Below are 21,331 nucleotides of genomic sequence, written 5' to 3'. Positions count from 1 at the left end.
TGTGTGTGTGTGTGCGCGTGTGTGTGTGTGTGTATGTCAATAGGTGTGTGCAAATGTGTTTATATATTTGTGAGTGTGTGTACACGTGTGTGTGCGGGCACGCGCACCTGCTTTACCTGACCATTACATCCCCAGTGCCAACGCAAACCACAGCCTCCAGTACTCATTAGCACAAAGATGCTGCTTTGTTAATATGGAGAGTGGCATTACTGGAAAGAATTGCTACAGAAATATCATTTTTGATTCCTGTCATTGGGCAAAAAGTCATTTTTGGACTATTATCTTTTGACGTAAAGAAAAACAAACATAGATATTTAAATCCATGTGTCATGTTGACACATTTTGAATGTATTCGTTCATTAAAAATGTATTTTCCACTCATCCTGCATCATCCAGTAATGCCAGAACAGTCTCAATAAATCCTCTAAGCCTAAGCCTCCTATATGTACCTGTATCTCAAAACATCCACCTTTGTCTTTCTCTCTCTCCTTCCCTCTATCCATCCCTTGTGCTTTCATCCCTTCCTGATCCCCTTCATATCCCTCCATCCCATCTCTCTCTCCATCCCTCCATCTCTTTCTCTTCACATGCTCTCCACACCACAAACCGCCACACCACACAACCCTTAACTAATCACGCACCGCAGAAGAGCAAGGCTGCTGACAACGGCAAGCCAGCAGCCCCTAAACCCGCCCCTGTTAAAGCCAAACCTGCCCTGGCCAAAGTTGCAAAAGCAGCACCTGCCAAAGTAGTAGCCACCCCTGCTGCCCCCAAGGCAGAACCAGCTGCACCCAAGGCAGAAGCGATTGCCCCCAAGCCCACCAAGGCAAAGCCTTCCCTGGTTAAGCCAGCAAAAGCCAAGCCCACTGCCATGGAGGCTCTCCTGGCTAAGATCATACCCACCGCAGTTACAGCAGCAGCTAAGCCCAAACCTACACCTGCCCCCAAAAATGGCGGTGAAAAAAAGGTAAATGGCAAGCCTGAAGTTGAAAAGAAAGTCAATGGCAATGGCAAAGCCACAACTGATAAGATTGAGGCTAAAACAAATGGTAATGGTAATGGAAAGCCAGTTGTAGAAAAGAAAGTTATTATCCAAGCTAAGGTCAATGGTGAGGCCAAAGTCAATGGCAAAGTCACAGTTGACAAAGTTGAGGCTAAACCAGCTGCAGATAAAAAAGTAAATGGTGAGGCCAAAGTTAATGGTAAGGTCAATGGTGAGGTAAAAGTCAATGGAAATGGAAAGGCAGCTGTAGAAACCAAAGTTGAGGCTAAAATCAATGGAAATGGCAAACCAGCTGTAGAAACCAAAGTTGAGGCTAAAGTCAATGGAAATGGCAAACCAGCTGCAGAAACCAAAGTTGAGGCTAAAGTCAATGGAAATGGCAAACCAGCTGCAGAAACCAAAGTTGAGGCCAAAGTAAATGGCAAACCAGCTGTAGAAACCAAAGTTGAGGCTAAAGTCAATGGAAATGGCAAACCAGCTGCAGAAACCAAAGTTGAGGCCAAGGCTAATGGCAAACCAGCTGCAGAAACCAAAGTTGAGGCCAAGGCCAATGGCAAACCAGCTGCAGAAACCAAGGTTGAGGCTAAAGCCAATGGCAAACCAGCTGCAGAAACCAAAGTTGAGGCCAAAGCCAATGGCAAACCAGCTGCAGAAACCAAAGTTGAGGCCAAAGCCAATGGCAAACAAGCTGCAGAAACCAAAGTTGAGGCCAAAGCCAATGGCAAACCAGCTGCAGAAACTAAGGTTGAGGCTAAAGCCAATGGCAAACCAGATGCAGAATCCAAAGTTGAAGCCAAAGCCAATGGCAAACCAGCAGCAGAAACCAAAGTTGAGACCAAAGCCAATGGCAAGCCAGCTGTAGAAATCAAAGTTGAGCCAAAAGCAAATGGCAAACTAGCAGTAGAAACCAAAATAGAAGCTAAAGCCAATGGCAAACCAGCTGCAGAAACTAAAGTTGAGGCTAAAGTGAATGGAAATGGCAAACCAGTTTCAGGGAAGAAAGAAAATGGTGACAAAAAAGTTAATGGCAATGATGCAAAACCGGCAAAAACTGAAACCACTAAAACTCAGCCAGAGAAAAAAGAAGTCACTAAAGTAAAAGTAGAAAAAAATATTAAACCAACTAAGGCTGCAGAAACACCCAAAGTTCCAGTAGTTAGTGAAGTTAAACCTACAAAGGCAGCAGAAACAGCCAAAGTTGCTGTGGTTAGTGAAGTTAAACCAGCTAAGGCAGCAGAAACAGCCAAAGTTGCTGTGGTTAGTGAAGTTAAACCAGCTAAGGCAGCAGAAACAGACAAAGTTGCTGTCGTTAGTGAAGTTAAACCAACTAAGGCCGCAGAAACACCCAAAGTTGCAGTGGTTAGTGAAGTTAAACCAGCTAAGGCAGCAGAAACACCCAAAGTTGCTGTGGTTAGTGAAGTTAAACCAACTAAGGCCGCAGAAACACCCAAAGTCGCTGTGGTTAGTGAAGTTAAACCAACTAAGCCTGCAGAAACACCCAAAGTCGCTGTGGTTAGTGAAGTTAAACCAACTAAGGCCGCAGAAACACCCAAAGTGGCTGTGGTTAGTGAAGTTAAACCAACTAAGGCTGCAGAAATACCCAAAGTTGTTGTGGTTAGTGAAGTTAAACCAACTAAGGCTGCAGAAATACCCAAAGTTGTTGTGGTTAGTGAAGTTAAACCAACTAAGGCAACAGAAACACCCAAAGTTCAGGTAACAAAAATAGATGTTACTAAAGTCAAGTTACTGAAAACAGAAACTAAGGCGAAACAAGAAGCGAAAACTGAAGTCACAAAAGTCCAGCCGGTCAAGACGATAGTTAACAAGGTTGAAAACGTTAAGAGCTTCCACACCCAAAAGCCTCCCTTCCTCAAACCAGTCCTGAAGAAAGAGCCACCGGCCCCTGCCCCTGTCCCTGTCCCACCAAAACCAGAGAAAACCAAAGTGGTCGTTGAGGTTAATAACGTCAAATCCACCTCAAAAAAACTCCCTCCTTTCGACAAGACTGCGATCAGCGGCACCATCGTCCCTGTGCCGGAAAAACCGAAGAAAACGGGCAACGGTTATCAACAGGTACAAACCAGGAAACAAGCCCACGGTGGCCGTCCAGAGCTGCTGTATCCTCCACCTCTCCCTTCTGACCACCAGGTCTTTCTCCATCCAGATTTTACAACCAACCTCTCCAAATAACCTGGTCAGGCCAATTAATTCATATGATTGCTAAATCTAAAGTCAGCACATTTTTGTTTAGGTGAAGTTAACATTAAACAACATGCTAATGTTAAGAAGTAGACTTGTAACTAAGGTTGAAAGTGAGATTCTCCCAAGTTCATTGATAATTACGTAGGCACAAAATCATGTATAAAACTTGACCATCATTATGTAGATAAAACTGCATTTTAGAAAGTACCATAAGTAAGTGATTGAATAACCTTTGATTCCAATTCCTTGACTCAATCACAACACTTGTTTCAAAACTAATTCAAGACAAGTGATACGAATCTTAAACCAATCTTGAGTTTTATAGTCATGAGCTTAAAACCTTGGTGGTGAACAACCTGGTCCTCAGAAAGGAAGTTGGTGCATACCAACCTGGACCCTCTCTCTCCCTTTCATATATCACATGATCTCCAAGATCATGCCATCCGATATGATATAGACTGGTCTGCACTGCACAGACCTAAAACAGACTGTCCTGTTGGTGCATGGCTATTTGTACAGTCTCCTCGTCACTGCCACTCCTGAAACTCAAGAACCTTCTCTTCAAAGTTCTAAACTCTTCAAAGTTCTAAACACACAGCCTGTTGTGTCTTCCACAAGTCGTATGATATGACTAGTGCACTGTGCACGCTCATCAGATGAAGGAGCTGTGTGCATGGATTATATATACACAGAAAATCTAGAGAGGACATGTGCCATCGCAAACCATAGACAATTCAACACAGCAACTCACATTTCTGTCTGTCTCTCTGTTCCTGTTCCTTATGTTCTCTTTGAGGATCTTTTGTCTCATATCTTGTCTCATATTTTGTACCAAATATGAACAAAGCAGCCTCACAGAAATAAAACATTGCAAGCGTGTTAAACAGAGATGGTCTTATACCCCACCCAAGGCTTGCGCCCCCACAATATTACCCCAAGTATTTTCCCTTAGTCTGAGAAACCTTGGTTGGGTGAGCAGTCAACATGAACATATACGTGCTCAATTTCATCCATTGTGATTTTGACACCGTTCAGATGTTTTTTCATTGGAAGACATTGTCCTAATGCAGTATTTATTAATTGAAAGCTGGGATTGTTACTTGTTGATTTGTTGAATTAATTCTGTGAGGCTGCTACTTTGGTTGTAGCTCAATCAGCTCTCCATGTCTTTGGTGAACTTATCTCCCAAACTAAACAGAGAACAACAACAACAGAAAAAAAACATCCAGACGTGATGATTATTTATGACAAAGAATGGTCTGGCTTGGACCTTCTCTCAGAACTTCTGGTGACCTCCAGAAGAGTGAACGTGACTCTTCTTTGACCCCACCATGGCACTGTGGCTTTGGAACAGTCTAAATTGTTGCAGGAATTCAACAAAGGAATTTCAGCACAGTCGTTTGCAATCTTGATGATTTCTCAAAAATCTTTCACGCAACAAGATTCATCAACAAGATTTTCAACTGCTGAAATTTCTTTCAAATCAAAACATGATTTGTCAGAAATCAAACTTTTATTCTGACAAATTTTCTTTTGAAATATGTTTAATTCCTCCTTTTAAACTCATGGATCCACATTTGACTAACCACCCTCTTTCATACAAATCTGCTTACTTCCACCCCAATCCCCGCCCCTTCCTCTTGACCTGAACCAATCAGGACGTAGATACTGCACAGTCTGAGGCTGGCCCCACCCCCACAGAGACGGATTATTATTATACCTTAGAGGAGACAGCGGCCCCCCTGCCAGAGAATGAGGTGATTGGACAAGAAGAGACCCCCATCCAGGTAAACCGCGTTAACACGTGGGGTGAAACATTCACAACGTTCCAGATAGAGGTGTTTCATCTAGATCTGGCATGATTCCTAACACACGATGGACCACTCGTACCTGATCTAGATCGTATATCTCTATCTAAATGTTCTGTAATGTTACACGCTATTGAAAATACCTCCAATGGTGAAGGCAGAAGAAGACTTCTACACCACACCAGAAGACAAACCACCATAAATAAACATTCAACAGTCATTCCGACCTATTATAATCTGTTAAAAGATTATGTAGTGCCCATTCAAAGTTGAATAAGGAAAGATCTTGCTGTAATTCCTATGTGGAGGTGAGCCCAGCCATTGTAGTACAAATCCAATCCAGTAGTAGTGTTTCATGCCTAACAATTCCAACATTTTGTTGCCACATCAGTGCCATGACACTCTTTCTCACAGAGGAACACATCACAACATTCTGTTGTATCAAACATTCTGATGTGGCTCCTGTTTTCACAACCCAAGATTCCTCCTTTTGTTCTCATGTCAATGCTCTACTTTGTTGTTTTGAAATAAGAACAAAAATCTTAAGAAAATGGGTGTCTCATAGGAATATTTGATAAAAACCCTTAGAAGGAATGTATATCATGTGTTCCTTTTCAACAATCTAACTGCATCATGAAGAATGAATAATAATGACTGTGTGTTGACCTGAGTCGTGTCTCAAATGGCATTTTATGTTTAGCACATCCACCATCATTGCCGACATAATTATTAAGGTCACTTTCATCAGTTTAGTTTTATATAATCATAATCCTTACTGATTATTAAATGAAACCGTTTTCATTTCTAGCATTTTAGTTTACTTTAGTTTAGTTTAATATCTAGCAGGGTTTTTGAGGGGGTCAAGTGGTTCATTTAAACATTAAGATGAACTTGGATTCTACATATTCTTGCAACAATCACTGGCGGTAAGTTGAATGGCCAGATAACAACATATTAGCTTTGCTAAATAGAAGCAGCTTTTGTTTTCACAAAGCAAAGTGCTTCACATGCTTGTGTGTTTGAGTCCTTCCAAATTTTATCTGAGATTTTCAGTCATACAACTTCCAATTTATTAAAATATTTGCATCTTATTTGGCCATTGGATCCTAACCCAAACACATAAGCTGGTGACAGATTCAGATGCTTTGGTGGAAACGTGCTGGTATGAGCCCAAGGATCAAATGTCTATGATGTAAAACTTTGGGGATTCAAAGTACAAGACAGCCCCCATGCCAGGAGAGTTACCCCTGAAGAAACTGGCAGTTCCTCTGGTGACCAACAGTTGGCGCTGTGCTTTACAGTATGCCCCTTTGTCATTGTATGTTTGTATGCCAAAGGTAAGCCTCTCACTGTCTCTACCATCTGCTCTCTTTATTCCTTCTTCCATCCCTTCCTCTTGTTTCTGCCGTCCACTTACATGGTTTCTTTCTTCATGACATCATCAACTGCCACTCCCTCTATTTCCTGGATGTCTCTTGTCCTCTCTCCCCACTCCATCTATTTTCCTCTCTCTTTCTCTCCTGCATCCTTCTCCCTTTCTCTCCTTCCTTTCACTCCTTTTCCACACTTCCTGTTTTTTCATCCCTCTCCTCCATATTTTCCTCTATCCATCCCTATCTCTCCTGTCTCCTACTTTCCGTCCGGTGTGAACCCTCCTTCCCGGGGACCCCCAGGTGGAGGAGGTCGATGCGGCCAAGGCCGGGGGTGAGGCCGACCCCTTCACGGAGGAGTATGTGACTGGAGACATTGGCCTGAAGGAATACGATTATTCCTACAAGGACTACAGCGATCCACAGCCCGAGGGGGAGGCCGAAGCCAAGATGGGCCCCGCTCTGTCCGCTGTGACGGACGAGGGAGGCGTAAGTCACTACGCTTCAGCAACAAACCAAAAAAAAGATCTCCATGGCAACACCAGACCTGGGATGAAACACATACATGCTAGATGAAATGCTGTACTAAAAGTTTTTTTTTTTGGGGGGGGGGAGTGTATTTGATTTGGCTCAAGGTTTCCTCCTTAAACAATGGGTCTACTGGTTTCACTGAACTAGTTTCAATGACAAATACAAATCAAGCACATTTTAAGTATGATATTTGCCCAATTGTATTTCATCCAGGTCTGGTAAACTTCTTCAGCCATGTTATCTCTGTGTACTGTGCTGTAGACACACTACACAGGATCATCTACATGCACAGAGAGAAGCTAAAATAGCAACAAACGATCTGGTTTCAGATCTGGCTTCAGTCACCAAATGATCTGGCTTCAGTCATTTGTTTTTAGCTCCTGTTTCTGTGTGTGGCTTCCGTCATACTCACCATAGTAAGCTAGTGACCTCTAGAGCCGCTTTCGTGGGAAAAGGTCGTCACAGGAATTCCAAGCAGCTTGAAGAACTGAAAGTAAAAAGATATCAAGGATGGGAGCTCTAATGCAGGACTTTGTTTTACAAACGATTCTGTTTGTACAGATTTGCACCAACATTATCACCAACATGATAACAGACTTGTGATTCAATGTTATCACAGAATACCATGTATGATCAGTTGGCGCCATCCATTTGAGAAGGTAGAACAAAAAGCTTTATTTATGGTACAGCAAAATAAGGCTACATGTTCTCTTTATTACAAGCACAATGCCGCTTCTATTTATTAAATGTGATGCCTCAAAGCGGTTTTGAACAAGTCAAATGGGAATCAACTTTTCAATCGTTATTATATTTATGACTTTTTTGTTTTCTGTCACGTCTACCACTCTCTTTAGTCTTCCTCAGGTAGACAACTGTGTGTGTGTGTGTGCGCGTGTGTGTGTGTGAGAGAGAGAGAGAGCCTCTGTATTGACTGTGCTGTGTTGTGGGTTACATGTGTGTTTTCCTCAGGCCTCAGTGAAAGCCCTGAAGGGAGAGAAGGGAGATCCCGCTGTCATGGAGCCTGTGAGTCTTCCTCTAAACATGAACGCTGTGGCCTCCCCAACCTGCAGGGGGCGCTGCCACGTCAGACATGACAGGAGTTGAATCCAAGGAGTTTGTTTTATTTTAGCACGACAGGCTAAAATGAGTGCTGAATGGTCCATTGTCATCTATCTGACTGTCTCCCCCTCCCTGCCTCTTTCTCTCTCTCCATCCTCACTCCCTTTCTCTCCGTCTCTCTCTTTCAACATCCCTTCATCCATTTCCCTCTCTCTTTCTTTCTCTCTCTCTCTCTGTCTTTCTCCATCTCTCCCTCTCTCCATTTCTCTCCACTGCCGCCTTGCTCGCTCTGTCTCTCCATCCCTCTTTCCCCCTCTCTCTATCTCCATTCTCTCTCTTCCTCCCTCCATCCTCTGTCTCTACCTCTCTTCATCCTCTCCATGCTCTCCCACCCTCCCTCTCTCTTACAGGGCATGTTGATTGAAGGACCCCCTGGACCAGAGGGACCAGCTGTAAGTTCCCTTCCTCCTCTGTTTTGTTCCTGTCAGACGGCGACAGCATCCATGGTTCTAAGTTTCTGGGTTGGATGAACACAGTAGAATGTGATTAGTGTGTCCATACTTTCAGTGTGCCTGTACAAATGACAAATGGCCGATAAACGTAAAAAAAAAAGATTTCTCTACATGTAGTATGTGTTAGTGTATCTGGGCCTTTCCACATTTGGTATGCACGAGTTGTGGCGGTTTCTATGTAGTGTGTTGATGAGGCTTGTTCTCTGTTCCCCAGGGTCTGTCGGGTCCCTCTGGCCCCTCCGGACCCCCTGGCTCTGTTGGTGATCCTGGTGAGAGGGTGAGTCACCGTCTTCTCATGTTTGTATGTAAGGGAGTCAGGTGGCTGAGCGGTTAGGGAATTGGGCTAGTAATCTCAAGGTTGCCAGTTCGTTTCCCGGCTGTGTCGAATGACGTTGTGTCCTTGGGCAAGGCACTTCACCCTACTTGCCTTGGGGGGAATGTCCCTGTACTTACTGTAAGTCGCTCTGGATAAGAGCATCTGCTAAATGACTAAATCTAAATGTATGTTCTGGATCCCTTCCCATGTGTTTGTTGTGTCATTTGCTGTAGTTGGTTATTTATGGTGTGATTGAACGCCTCTCTGACCCTGTCAGGGAGTCCTGGTGAATGAGAAATGTAGAAGTTACCCTCTCTGACCTCCCTTCCTCCCGCCCACTCTCTGTCTCCCCCTACAGGGTCCTCCTGGCAAGGCAGGAATCCCCGGGGCTGATGGCATCGCCGGACCCCCAGGAACCTCCGTCATGCTGCCTGTGAGTGACCTGACAGGCTCCAGGGAACAACACAGTTGTTTGTAGTTTGCTGTTTATTGCATTGTATGGTAACATTGGTTCGGTTTAAACCCCACTCCTTTTTGAATACACCTTATTTTCGGAAAAAAGTTGCTGGAGAACGATATTCATACATCTCCCTCTCTCTCTCTCTCTCTCTACGTCACTACGACAATCCGTCTCCAATCACATTATACTGATTTGAGATCAGTTTTAACTAAACGTCAAAATAATAGGAAATGAGAAGTACAGCTTGTTCAGAGTAATATGTTCTGAGCACGAGTGTTGATGCAGTGCAGTTCGATTTTCATGTTGCAAGAGTAGGCTACAGCTCTACAAACAGATATAGAACAGAAATAGTTGCATGTGCACATAAGGTGCGACTTCCTGTTGTTTAAAGCTGGTTTACAAAAGATAGAATGGAACTTTACACTCATCACTGACCTCAACACTGGCAGGGTCTAGCATACTGTCTCTGGCTTTCCAAAACATTCTTCATAAGGTGGCCATACCTGACTTAGTAGTTAATGATCTAATAAGAATGAGATGGTTCATACAGGAGACAAGAGGTTGTTGTGCCTTCCCTCCATGACACCAAACAAATGTTTGGGCCACTCACACTCAATACTCCATCATCCTTTTCTTTTCCACTTTCTACCTTTCTCTGTCTGTCCATCATCATCTCTCTCTCTCTCTCTCTCTCTCTCTCTCTCTCTCTCTCTCTCTCTCTCTCTCTCTCTCTCTCTCTCTCTCTCTCTCTCTCTCTCTCTCTCTCTCTCTCTCTCTCTCTCTCTTCCTCCCTCTCCTGCGCTCTCCTTCTCCCTCCCCACCCGTCCATCTCTCTGTGTGTGTAGTTCCGGTTCGGCAGCAGTGGAGGAGATAAGGGCCCCATGGTGTCGGCACAGGAAGCTCAGGCCCAGGCCATCCTTTCTCAGGCCAGGGTGAGGCGCCAGAGAGCCAGACACCACACACACGGCCCCATATTACAGCTGGTCCTACACACAGAATGCGCAGAAACGGACGTGTAAACTGATCTAGAGACCGTGTACTCTGCTTCATTCCCATACGACTGTAGTATGCTGGTCCTAAAAAGTGCATTGACTGATGTAGAAACATCTGAGGCTGTACACCCTGCTTCATTCCCTAGTTGATACTCCATTGACATACTAAACTGACATAGATGCCCTATGAAACTCTACCTATACGAGAATGTAGAGAATGCACTTGCAGAGCTGGTCAGAGAAACAGAATTTATAGAACAGACATCTCTACTCCCTCCCATTATCACAACAGCGATTTAAGAATTTAGAAAAAGCCAATATAGAATGGATATTCTCCATTCTCCAATTCTGCTTAACCTCTGACCTCCTGACCTCTACTTCCTCTGATTCTCCAGCTGGCACTGAAGGGACCACCTGGACCGATGGGCTACACTGGTCGCCCAGGACCCCTGGTGAGTATCTTCATCATCATCATCGTCATCATCATTCCCCTGCAGACAACTAAGTAAACAACTGATGGACTACATATTTCTACACATAATTCCCGAAGAAACTATCAATAAATATATCCTAATCCACAGATAACCTATCAACAATAGACAGTATAGCTGTATGTGATATATGATTGAATGATATAGCTGTCTGCATGTCGCTGATGTTGTTGTGGCTGTGTTTCAGGGAACGCCGGGCAGCTCAGGTCTGAAGGGGGAGAGTGGGGATCCTGGACCTCAGGTAAACACTGATTAACCCTCACATGACTGGCACACAGCTCAGTGACGCACCAGACAGGCATCCATAACGCCTGTGTTGTCCTGCAGGGCCCCAGAGGACCCCAGGGTTTAGGTGGACCCCCGGGAAAATCAGGAAGAAGGGTGAGTTCTGATGGGTTGTGCTTGTACTTTTGTATTGATATACTGATATATATATATTTTACAAAGACAGACAGACAGACATGCAGATAGAACGATAGACAGATATATAGATAGACAGATAGATAGATATAGTAGATCGATTGATCGATTGATAGATAGATAGATAGATAGATGGATGGATGGATGGAGAGAGACAGACAGACAGATAGATAGACAGATAGACAGATAGACAGATAGACAGATAGTTAGATAGATAGATAGATACAGTAGATCGATAGATCGATGGATGGATGGAGACAGACAGACAGACAGATGTGTGTGTGTTAGCACGGTGTTGACTGTGTCCTGCTGCAGGGGCGTGCGGGAGCGGATGGTGCCAGGGGAATGCCTGGAGAGTCTGGATCCAAGGTAAAACAGTAACCTTTGCATCTTAATCTCTACATACACAAAACAAAGTTGTTTTCAAGGCCTGGCTGACTCATTCTATAGTGTATGTAATCATTGTTTACATTGTTTAATGAGTTTGTGTGTTGTTTTCAGGGAGACCGTGGCTTTGATGGCTTGCCTGGGTTGCCGGGAGACAAAGGTCACAGGGTAAGTTCCATATCAGAGAGAATTCAAAATGAAACATCTGGTTGATTCAAACATAACAAACTTTACATAACGAAAACCCAGACGGGAATGCATTAAGAGTGACTGATAGTCAGGACTGTGCAAGACCATGGAAGTTATGAGTACTGTGTACCGGTGGTCTGTGATGTTAATTCCTATCTCTTCCTGGTATCTTCGTTTCCAGGGTGACTCAGGAGGCTTGGGTCCCCAGGGACCACCTGGAGAGGATGGAGAGAGGGTGAGACGCTCGGAGATACAGAGAACAGATTTTGTTTTGTTGTTATTTATTGACTGACATGTACAGTAACAGAGTAAGTGATGCCACTTTAACACATGCTAAGTTATCCGTTTATCCCTCTCTCTCCCTCTCTTTCCAAACTCTCTCCCTCTCTACCTCCCTATCTCTTTTTCTCTCCTTTCGCCCCCCATCTGTTTTTGTCAAACTCTCCCACTCTCTTTCTTACTCCCCCCTCTTCATCTCTCTCCCACTCTCTCTCTCACTCTCTCTCTCCATTGTGTCTGTCCCTGTTCCTGTGTCTCCAGGGAGACGATGGAGAGGTTGGACCCAGAGGGCTCCAAGGTGAACCAGTGAGTGTTTTCGGACGTTACTCTGGATTTACGCCCCCTCATTAACTTGCTCAAATCAAATATTCCGATTGTGATTGAACCTATAACCCCTACACCCCATCCCCAAAGCTGGTGCGTGTCCTCAAACCAGACTGGCACTGACCCTCTCTCTCTCTCTCTCTCTCTCTCTCTCTCTCTCTCTCTCTCTCTCTCTCTCTCTCTCTCTCTCTCTCTCTCTCTCTCTCACACTCTCTCACACTCTCTCACTCTCTCTCTCTCTCTCTACCTTAGGGCCCTCGTGGTTTGCTTGGGCCTAAAGGGCCCAATGGTATCCCTGGACCTCCTGTGAGTATCTCGACTGGCCCATTCCAAACAGAAACACTCACACATCCTGGGAACACTCCAGCTGAGCCAGCTCACCACACAGTCAACAGTCACACACACTCATATTCACTTTAGAACTCTTTCTGCCATGTCCAGGCCTCAAACACATACAGAGTGTAATTCATAAACTCCACACTTCCAGCCCCCGCACATCCCAACCCTGACCCCACACTGACCACTCTGAGCTTCTGCAACCATAGTGCTGCTGTTCAACCATCTAGAACAGGGTCAGTTTGTACCAGAATAACAATTTAAACCTGGTACTTCCCCCTTGAAACGATGGGCTACACCATCACCATGCTGAAATATGCCAGTTTAATCCCAAGATTACCGCCCCATGGTCACACATATATAACACGTCTTTACTGCCTGGGTGTATGTTATCCTATACACATCCTTCTTTAACCACTTCTTTAACATCTCCTAAAATACTAGTAGAGCACCACAAAACAACTAGCCAGAGAGCTGCACTCTGCATGGCCCCTGCTGTTTTTATTCGATTACTTCTGTATCATTTCTATTTACTTCTTTCAGGGTGTGCGTGGAAACGATGGGCCCCATGGTCCTAAAGGAAACCTGGTTAGTAGCAGTTTCAGAAAAATCTTCTGTCTTGTGGTCCCTTTTGGACTGGTTTAGAAGGTTGAATGCTTTGCAACACAGATGGCAAATAATGATGACCTTTTCTTTTCCTTTATCTTCACAATATTTGTTTCTACTTTCCCTCCCATCCATCTTTCTATCTCCTCTGCCTCTCTTCTCTTTCCCTTCCCTCTCTCCCTTTTCTTTTTTCTTATCTCATCCCCCTTTTCTCTCTCCTTTCCCTCCACACACCCCCCTCTCTCCTCTCTCTCTCTTTTCATCCCACTCTCCTCTCCTCCGTTTTCCTCCTCCTCTCCTCCTCTCTCAGGGACCCCAAGGAGAGCCAGGCCCCCCTGGCCAGCAGGGAACTTCAGGAACTCAGGTGACACACAGCACACACACACACACACACCAGGAGACACACTCTCACAACACACACACACCAGGAAACTCACTCTCACAACGCACATACACTAGGAGACACACTCTCACAACACACATACACTAGGAGACACACTCTCACAACACACATACACCAGGAGACACACTCTCACAACACACATACACCAGGAGACACACTCTCACAACACACACACCAGGAAACTCACTCTCACAACACACATACACCAGGAGACACACTCTCACAACACACATACACCAGGAGACACACTCTCACAACACACGCACACCAGGAAACTCACTCTCACAACACACATACACCAGGAAACTCACTCTCACAACACACATACACTAGGAGACACACTCTCACAACACACATACACCAGGAGACACACTCTCACAACACACATACACTAGGAGACACACTCTCACAACACACACACACCAGGAAACTCACTCTCACAACACACACACACCAGGAAACTCACTCTCACAACACACATACACCAGGAGACACACTCTCACAACACACATACACTAGGAGACACACTCTCACAACACACATACATTAGGAGACACACTCTCACAACACACGCAAACACACACACCAGGAGACACACTCTCACAATGAATAGATTCCACCATATCTGATATCTAGTATATCATAACATATCTGAGGTCCGGTATATCATACCAAATTTGATGTGTGGTATATTCTACCATATCTGGTGTCTGGTATGTCCTACATGTCTGCCATCTTGTGTGTGTTCCTCAGGGAATGCCCGGACCCCAGGGGGCTCACGGCCCTCCAGGAGAGAAGGTGATTATGACTCGTGGGTGTGGGGATGTGGAGGGTGTGATTCTGACGCCTGTAGAGATGTGAGCTCATGCTGGGTGTGTGTTGTGTGTTTCTCCTCTGCAGGGGCCCACAGGGAAGCCTGGTCTGCCAGGGATGCCCGGTGCTGATGGACCCCCTGTAAGCACTGTCTGACCCCTCACTCCTCCTGACCCCTGACCTCTGACCCCTGGCTCCTGTTGTGACTTTATTCTTTACTTCACCAGTGTAATGCTTGAATTGAGCGTGTATCTATCTCTTTCCTTTTCTCTCTTTCTCTCTCCCTCCACCTCTCTCTCTCCCTGTCTCTCCCTCTCGCTCGCTCCCTCTCTGTCTCTCTCTCTTTATCAGGGTCATCCAGGAAAAGAGGGACCAGTTGGGACCAAGGGTAACCAGGGGCCCAACGGCCCCCAGGGAACTATTGGCTATCCTGGCCCTCGTGGAGTCAAGGTGGGTCCAATGTCTCAAACCCCAATCTAACCCTGTCCTGTAGCAGTGTCTGAACTGGACCATGTTATTGGTTGACGACGGTTCAAAGTAATTGATGATGACTAGTTATTTGGTTGATTGCTGTTGATTGGCTTCTGATTGGCTTCTGATTGGCTCCTTGTCTACAGGGAACTCAAGGTATCCGTGGTCTGAAGGGTCACAAGGGAGAGAAGGTGAGTGAAGTCAGAACAAGTGGCCTCGTCTCGTTTGTTGCATTGTTGCCATGGTAATGTCAGATTGTCATGAATTGCTCCTGGACCACCTGTGTCGTTTATCACCACTAGGGGACATACATAAGATGGGCTACAGATAGGTGGTTTCAGGAGCTGGAAGCACAAACAACAAACGTTTTCTTCTTTTTTTTTTAAGGGAGAAGATGGCTTCCCTGGAATCAAGGGTGATTTTGGATCCAAGGGAGAGAGGGTAAGATATGGAGTGTTTTTGCAGCGATCCAATCACAGTTAAAACTCCAATGGTTTTTAATCTGTGTAATTGAGTGTATAAGTAATGTCTGTGTGTGTGTGTGTGTGTTGGGTATGTGTGTGTTTGCTGACAGGGAGAGGGTGGCGTGCCTGGCCCCAGAGGAGAGGATGGTCCTGAGGGGCCAAAGGGTAGAGTTGGCCCCCCTGGTGAACTGGGGCCCTTGGGCCTGGTGGGAGAGAAGGTAAGATAGAGGTCTATTCTGTTCTGATCTTCAATCATGAAGTTTACTGACGTTTAATAACTGGGTAATTCTTTGAATCCATAAGATCCCTTAGAAGATAAGAGTGTCTGCTAAATGACTAAATGTAAATTAAATATAAGGTTGGTTGGTTGGTTGGTTGATTAGTTTTCAGGTTATTTTATTGGTTTGTATGTTTATTGATTGATTGATTTATCTGATTCCAGGGTAAACTTGGTGTTCCTGGACTTCCTGGTTATCCTGGTAGACTGGGACCTAAGGTAACATAGACAACATAAACAGACACACACTTTATGTTAACCATTCGGAGTTACCATGGCATCAAAGCTGACAATTGTGGTAATGACTATAGACAGTATAATATATACGGTATAATGTTCTTCCTGGACAGATAATGTCTTGAGTGGATTTGTTATTCTGACTATATACTCACTTGACTGTATGCATTGACTGTACCCATAATAAACCAAGTTTATTTATTTGCATTACATATACAATTAATATATTGTATTTTGTTTATTATTATATTGAATTCACATATATTGTCTAAAGTGTGTGTTATCTGTCTAGGGATCCCTCGGTTTCCCAGGATTCCCTGGTTCCAACGGCGAGAAGGGAGCGAGGGTAAGACTGCTGCTCCAAACAATAACACAAAGTCCATCCTCACCTTTAAAAACAAGATCCTCGACGTGACATCAGAACATCCAAACTGTCAAGTCTGAAAAAACGAGTACAGCTTCTACCCGACTGAGCACATCCCTTCAGAGAGTAAAGGGAGTCCCCCATATGTCTGTAACCATGGTTAGAGACAAGCGAGGAGATCCGTCTGCCGGACAGACAGACGGACAGTGAGGACGTCCGTGTCTCACTGGGGTTTTGTCTCCTCAGGGTCTGATTGGAAAGTCTGGACCGCGAGGACAAAGAGGACCCACGGTAAAGATCGACCTCATCCGTTCCTTCATCCACACCCCACTGTCAGACATGTTTACTTATGACGATGGTCAGATGACACACCGAAACACATCACCGCCAATCCACACTGTGTTGACGTTTGTGTGATCCATTGTACCCGCTGAGTCTTCAGTCACTTCATTCCCTCCTGTAGTGGATCACGGACTTCATATAGATACACTTATTGATGAATGGGTGGATAGATAGAGGGGAGTGTTTACTGAGTGTGGTCTCTCTCCAACAGGGCCCCAGGGGCCAGAGAGGGCCCAGAGGATCAACGGGAAAATCAGGAGCCAAGGTAACCTCATCACGTCAACTTACTGAATCATCTGTCACACATAAATATGACGATCGTGGAATAGAAGGAGTTTACATTCCGTTTTTTGTTTCTCAAAAATGGCACTGGATGTAGAATTTGAAAGAGATAATATTATTGATCCATTCATGTAAGTGTGATGGTCTTTGGCCTCTAAATTGATCATTTACATATATTTGTTTGTTTGTTTTTTTAGGGAACATCAGGAAGCGACGGCCCCTCAGGTCCACTAGGCGAGAGGGTAGGTTGTTAACTTGTGGTTTACTTGTTGTTTACGTGTTGTTTGTTGATCTTGTGTTTATTCCCTGTGTCTGACCCCTGACCTCTGATGGTTCTGTGTTTCAGGGACTCCCCGGACCTCAAGGTGCCAACGGTTTCCCCGGACCAAAGGGACCTCCAGTAAGAATCACTGCAAAGAATCAGTCATTCAGTCTTGATTTTCTTTGCTGGCTTTTTTCTAACCTCGAACTCTTTCTCTCCCAATCTCTTTCTCCCATTCTCTCTATCTTCATCTCCCTCTACCTCTCTCTCGCTCTCTCTCCATCTCTCTCTCGCTCTCTCTCCAGGGCCCCCCAGGAAAGGATGGACTGCCTGGACACCCCGGCCAGAGAGGAGAAGTCGTACGTCTGTTTTCCTCCATGTCTGAACCCCCTAACCTACCAAGTACCAATGATCCTAATGTACAGTACCTCACTAAGACTCCCTGTGGCCTCCTCTGCAGGGTTTCCAAGGCAAGACTGGACCACCAGGTCCTCCTGGAGTGGTAGGACCCCAGGTGAGATACCTAGATACCTGGGTGACATGTCCGCCACCGTACGGTTCAACTGGAGGGTGAAGGTTGGACCTCTGGTGTCAACCTGGTCTCTCCATCCGTTTTTTTCATTTTTCTCATCTCTCTCTCTCATCTCTTTCTCCTTTTTCTCTCATCTCTCTCATTACTGTTCTTTCATCTTTCTCTTGTCTCTTCATCATCTCTGTCATCCAGGGTCCCTCAGGTGAGACTGGGCCCCTGGGCGAGCGCGGCCACCCCGGGCCCCCAGGCCCCCCAGGAGAGCAGGGTCTGTCTGGAGCCTCAGGGAAGGAGGGCACCAAGGGAGACCCTGGTCCCCCCGGAGGCCCTGGCAAGGACGGTCCCCCAGGCCTGAGAGGCTTCCCTGGAGAGAGAGGACTGCCTGGCACCCCGGTGAGCAGCACAGGAGGCACTCTGGGCTGGCCTTCATTTCACGGGGGGTGATTCCTTCTCTGAAGGGTCACTAGCCTAAAAAAGTCCTCAAAATTCGATTAGACATCCATTGTTATTGCAGTAACACCCTGACACCTATGGGTGCTATGTACTGTAGGCTTATGTATGGCTATTCCATGTGTATGAAGCGTTATATTGGTATTAAAATGTTCTTACTTCCTATAGATGTCATTTGTATGCAGTGCTATAGCTCCTGTATGTCTGTTCACAGGGAAGGTTAGGGTTATTGATCCCATGCACTGAAGGGTTTTGTATGCCTATGTCATTCGTATGCAGTGTTATATCTCCTGTATGTCTGTTCACAGGGAGGCGGTGGACTGAAAGGAAGTGAAGGCCCTGCAGGGCCTCCTGGGCCAGCTGTAAGTCTCAGACACTGTTGACTTTGCTGATTTACTTAAGTTACATTATTTACAAACATCAGATCAGTACGTCAAAATCGAGTTAAACCCTCACCTCGAAAGCAAGATCTTACCTACCATTAAAACATGAAAATGTAACTAATCAACTCAATTCTGAAACCAGTTTTAGTGACCATACCAAGCACATCGACTCTAGGGAAGATCCCATGTTCTTGTCAGTAACCTGCCCCCCCCCCCCTCCTGAACAGGGATCCCCAGGGGAGAGAGGCCAGGCTGGCACAGCCGGACCTGTGGGCCCCCCAGGAAGACCAGGCCCCCAGGGGCCCCCTGGAAACGCTGGCGAGAAGGGAGTACCCGTGAGTACTGCTGCTTCATCAGCATGTTGTTGGGATGCAGTGAGGGTCTATCCAATGTTAAAGCTGCTGTTTTACCCCTCCTCTTCTTTCTCTACCTCCTCTGTTCATCTCCCCCCTCTCTCTCTCTCTCTCTCTCTCTCTCTCTCTCTCTCCTCCCCTCCCTCAGGGAGAGAAAGGACCGATTGGGCCAGCGGGTCGTGATGGGGTCCAAGGCCCAGTGGGTCTGCCTGGTCCTGCTGGATCTCCAGGGGTTCCCGGAGAGGACGGAGACAAGGTCAGTAACCACCATCTATCCATCCATCATCATGAATCCATCCATTAATTCATCCATCCCTCCATCTTTCCATCCATCCATCCATCTCTCCATCCATCCAGAGTTTGCCCATGGTTGTGTCTGCTGTGGTGTGTGTTGTGACCATGGCTGTGTGTTGTTGTTTACAGGGAGAGGTTGGAGAGCACGGCCAGAAGGGAGGAAAGGGTGACAAGGGAGAGCACGTGAGTGACATCACAGCACAACTACCAATAACACAGCTGGAATCACAGCCTTCTAATCAGTCTCTAGTTCCCCCTGCATCTGAAGTATCTCAATACTTTTGACCTGACAGGAGGGTTGACAGTTGATCTTTGTTTGTTTGTTTGTTTGTTGACAGGGGCCTCCTGGTCCTCCAGGGCCTATGGGTCCATTGGGTCAGCCTGGTGCCGCTGTAAGTTAACAATCCCTGAAGAATGACCCATATCATTGATATCTGATACTGATTGTCATTACTGACACCAGACCGTATTGTCCAACTGGCCTCCAGGGAGCTGATGGTGAGACAGGAGCCAGGGGACAGCAGGGGCCGTTCGGGGCCAAGGGAGATGAAGGAACGAGAGGATTCCCTGGAGCCCCCGGTCCTATCGGACTGCAGGTAGGACAGTCGGACCCCTATAGACTGACCCCTATAGGCCCCAATAGACTAACCCTTATAGGTTGGCCCCTACAGACTGAAGGCCTTTACACTGCCGCCCATTGACTGAGCCCTATAGACTGACTACTACGGACTGGCCCCTGTAGCCTGACCCCTGCTAGCTGGCCCTTACAGACTGAGGTCTATAGACTGCTACCTTTACACTGACCCTACAGATTGAGCCCCAAACCAGAGAGTGTAAATCCCTCACACTTGATTCTGGACAGTGGTGTGTGTCTTCCTGCGATCACGGCCAGCCATTCCAAGAGGGCTGATACGATTTACACACACTTCCTCCAGGAGCAGGTCTATAGCATCATGTGGCAGGTCCACAGCTGGTCTAACCCAGAGTGTGTCTCTGTAGGGACTGCCTGGACCCTCAGGAGAGAAGGGAGAGACAGGAGACGTGGGACCCATGGTGAGTGATCCACACCAAAATATCACACCTGTAGACAGCATAATATGTTTATTTATATTGACACCTGTATCTCTATGGAAAAGTCATACTGTGATGAGTGAATTGAATATGTTTTTGCTGAAATTATGTGATATATGATGTTATATGAAAACTTAACCGTACTATGTGTGTGTGTTTCCAGGGTCCTCCCGGGCCCCCTGGACCCCGTGGCCCTGCTGGCCCCAGCGGTGCCGATGTGAGTACTGATCTGACCAGGGACTTCCTGTTGTCCACTTCCTGTTATCTATTTCCTGTCACTCACCATCCACACACACACCTATTCATCCACACACTTAGAGGATCAGTAAAATAGTAAAAGGATTTTGAAATTATCGTAGGAAAAGTTAATAATACCATATCTTTGTCCATCGTATCGGTTATATAGGTATAGGTATATTGTTGGTGTTGATAGTGATCGATGTATTATCTTTTTCCACCATATTGATTATGTTGGTGGTAAGATAGTGTTTTATATCTTATTGATAATGTTTGATCTCACTCAGGGTCCTCAAGGTCCTCCTGGTGGTCTTGGTAACCCTGGTAACCTCGGAGAGAAGGTATGGAAGATTCACATATCGATTGATCATTATCAGATTGATTGATTAAGTGTATATTTATATTCAATCTTATAATGTATTTAAGATGATTTTGAACTGTTAGTTGGTATTATTACATCTTAGCATGTTATTACCATGCTTTTAGCGTGATGTCATTCTGTTGTTAGCATTCTGTTAGGATGTTGTTAGCATTCTGTTAGCATGTTGCTAGCATGAACTGAATGAGCTGAACTGTGTCCACAGGGAGAGCCTGGTGAGGGTGGACCCCCTGGAATCGGAGGAGAGCCAGGAAAGAAGGTGAGACCCTCTGACTACCTCCCACCTCATATCCTCTTTTCAGACTTCCTGATTCATTATCTTGTCTCAATATGTGTTGATCAGGCTCTTTGTACTTCACTATAGCACAGTAACGTTACGTGTTCTTGCCTGAGTGACTGACAGAGCTGTTGTCCAATAACACAGCCCCTAGTTTG

The 21,331-nt window shown here is 45.6% G+C and overlaps 1 protein-coding gene across 1 annotated transcript in view; it reads left to right on the top strand.

The window, feature by feature from the left end:
- The window catches only part of col11a2 (collagen, type XI, alpha 2), a 50,063-nt gene that overhangs the window by 21,905 nt on the left and 6,827 nt on the right, over positions 1–21,331 (top strand). Inside the window, exons 6-50 of the mRNA XM_067256229.1 lie at positions 650–724; positions 818–2,012; positions 2,883–3,076; positions 4,864–5,001; positions 6,687–6,872; positions 7,884–7,937; positions 8,384–8,425; positions 8,700–8,762; positions 9,160–9,234; positions 10,107–10,193; positions 10,649–10,705; positions 10,932–10,985; positions 11,072–11,125; positions 11,480–11,533; positions 11,666–11,719; positions 11,922–11,975; positions 12,281–12,325; positions 12,596–12,649; positions 13,223–13,267; positions 13,596–13,649; positions 14,442–14,486; positions 14,589–14,642; positions 14,853–14,951; positions 15,119–15,163; positions 15,360–15,413; positions 15,547–15,654; positions 15,879–15,932; positions 16,243–16,296; positions 16,561–16,605; positions 16,868–16,921; positions 17,136–17,180; positions 17,285–17,338; positions 17,506–17,559; positions 17,661–17,714; positions 17,925–18,122; positions 18,488–18,541; positions 18,790–18,897; positions 19,064–19,171; positions 19,339–19,392; positions 19,548–19,601; positions 19,698–19,805; positions 20,209–20,262; positions 20,444–20,497; positions 20,805–20,858; positions 21,102–21,155. Of these exons, the coding sequence (XP_067112330.1) occupies positions 650–724; positions 818–2,012; positions 2,883–3,076; positions 4,864–5,001; positions 6,687–6,872; positions 7,884–7,937; positions 8,384–8,425; positions 8,700–8,762; positions 9,160–9,234; positions 10,107–10,193; positions 10,649–10,705; positions 10,932–10,985; positions 11,072–11,125; positions 11,480–11,533; positions 11,666–11,719; positions 11,922–11,975; positions 12,281–12,325; positions 12,596–12,649; positions 13,223–13,267; positions 13,596–13,649; positions 14,442–14,486; positions 14,589–14,642; positions 14,853–14,951; positions 15,119–15,163; positions 15,360–15,413; positions 15,547–15,654; positions 15,879–15,932; positions 16,243–16,296; positions 16,561–16,605; positions 16,868–16,921; positions 17,136–17,180; positions 17,285–17,338; positions 17,506–17,559; positions 17,661–17,714; positions 17,925–18,122; positions 18,488–18,541; positions 18,790–18,897; positions 19,064–19,171; positions 19,339–19,392; positions 19,548–19,601; positions 19,698–19,805; positions 20,209–20,262; positions 20,444–20,497; positions 20,805–20,858; positions 21,102–21,155 (4,353 nt within the window). The remainder of the gene's footprint in view (positions 1–649; positions 725–817; positions 2,013–2,882; positions 3,077–4,863; positions 5,002–6,686; positions 6,873–7,883; positions 7,938–8,383; positions 8,426–8,699; positions 8,763–9,159; positions 9,235–10,106; positions 10,194–10,648; positions 10,706–10,931; positions 10,986–11,071; positions 11,126–11,479; positions 11,534–11,665; positions 11,720–11,921; positions 11,976–12,280; positions 12,326–12,595; positions 12,650–13,222; positions 13,268–13,595; positions 13,650–14,441; positions 14,487–14,588; positions 14,643–14,852; positions 14,952–15,118; positions 15,164–15,359; positions 15,414–15,546; positions 15,655–15,878; positions 15,933–16,242; positions 16,297–16,560; positions 16,606–16,867; positions 16,922–17,135; positions 17,181–17,284; positions 17,339–17,505; positions 17,560–17,660; positions 17,715–17,924; positions 18,123–18,487; positions 18,542–18,789; positions 18,898–19,063; positions 19,172–19,338; positions 19,393–19,547; positions 19,602–19,697; positions 19,806–20,208; positions 20,263–20,443; positions 20,498–20,804; positions 20,859–21,101; positions 21,156–21,331) is intronic.

The sequence above is a fragment of the Osmerus mordax genome, chromosome 18 (assembly GCF_038355195.1).
Source record: "Osmerus mordax isolate fOsmMor3 chromosome 18, fOsmMor3.pri, whole genome shotgun sequence".
Lineage (NCBI taxonomy): Eukaryota > Metazoa > Chordata > Actinopteri > Osmeriformes > Osmeridae > Osmerus > Osmerus mordax.
Note: the sequence above shows the minus strand (reverse complement) of the source record. Positions and strands in the feature narration are given on the sequence as shown.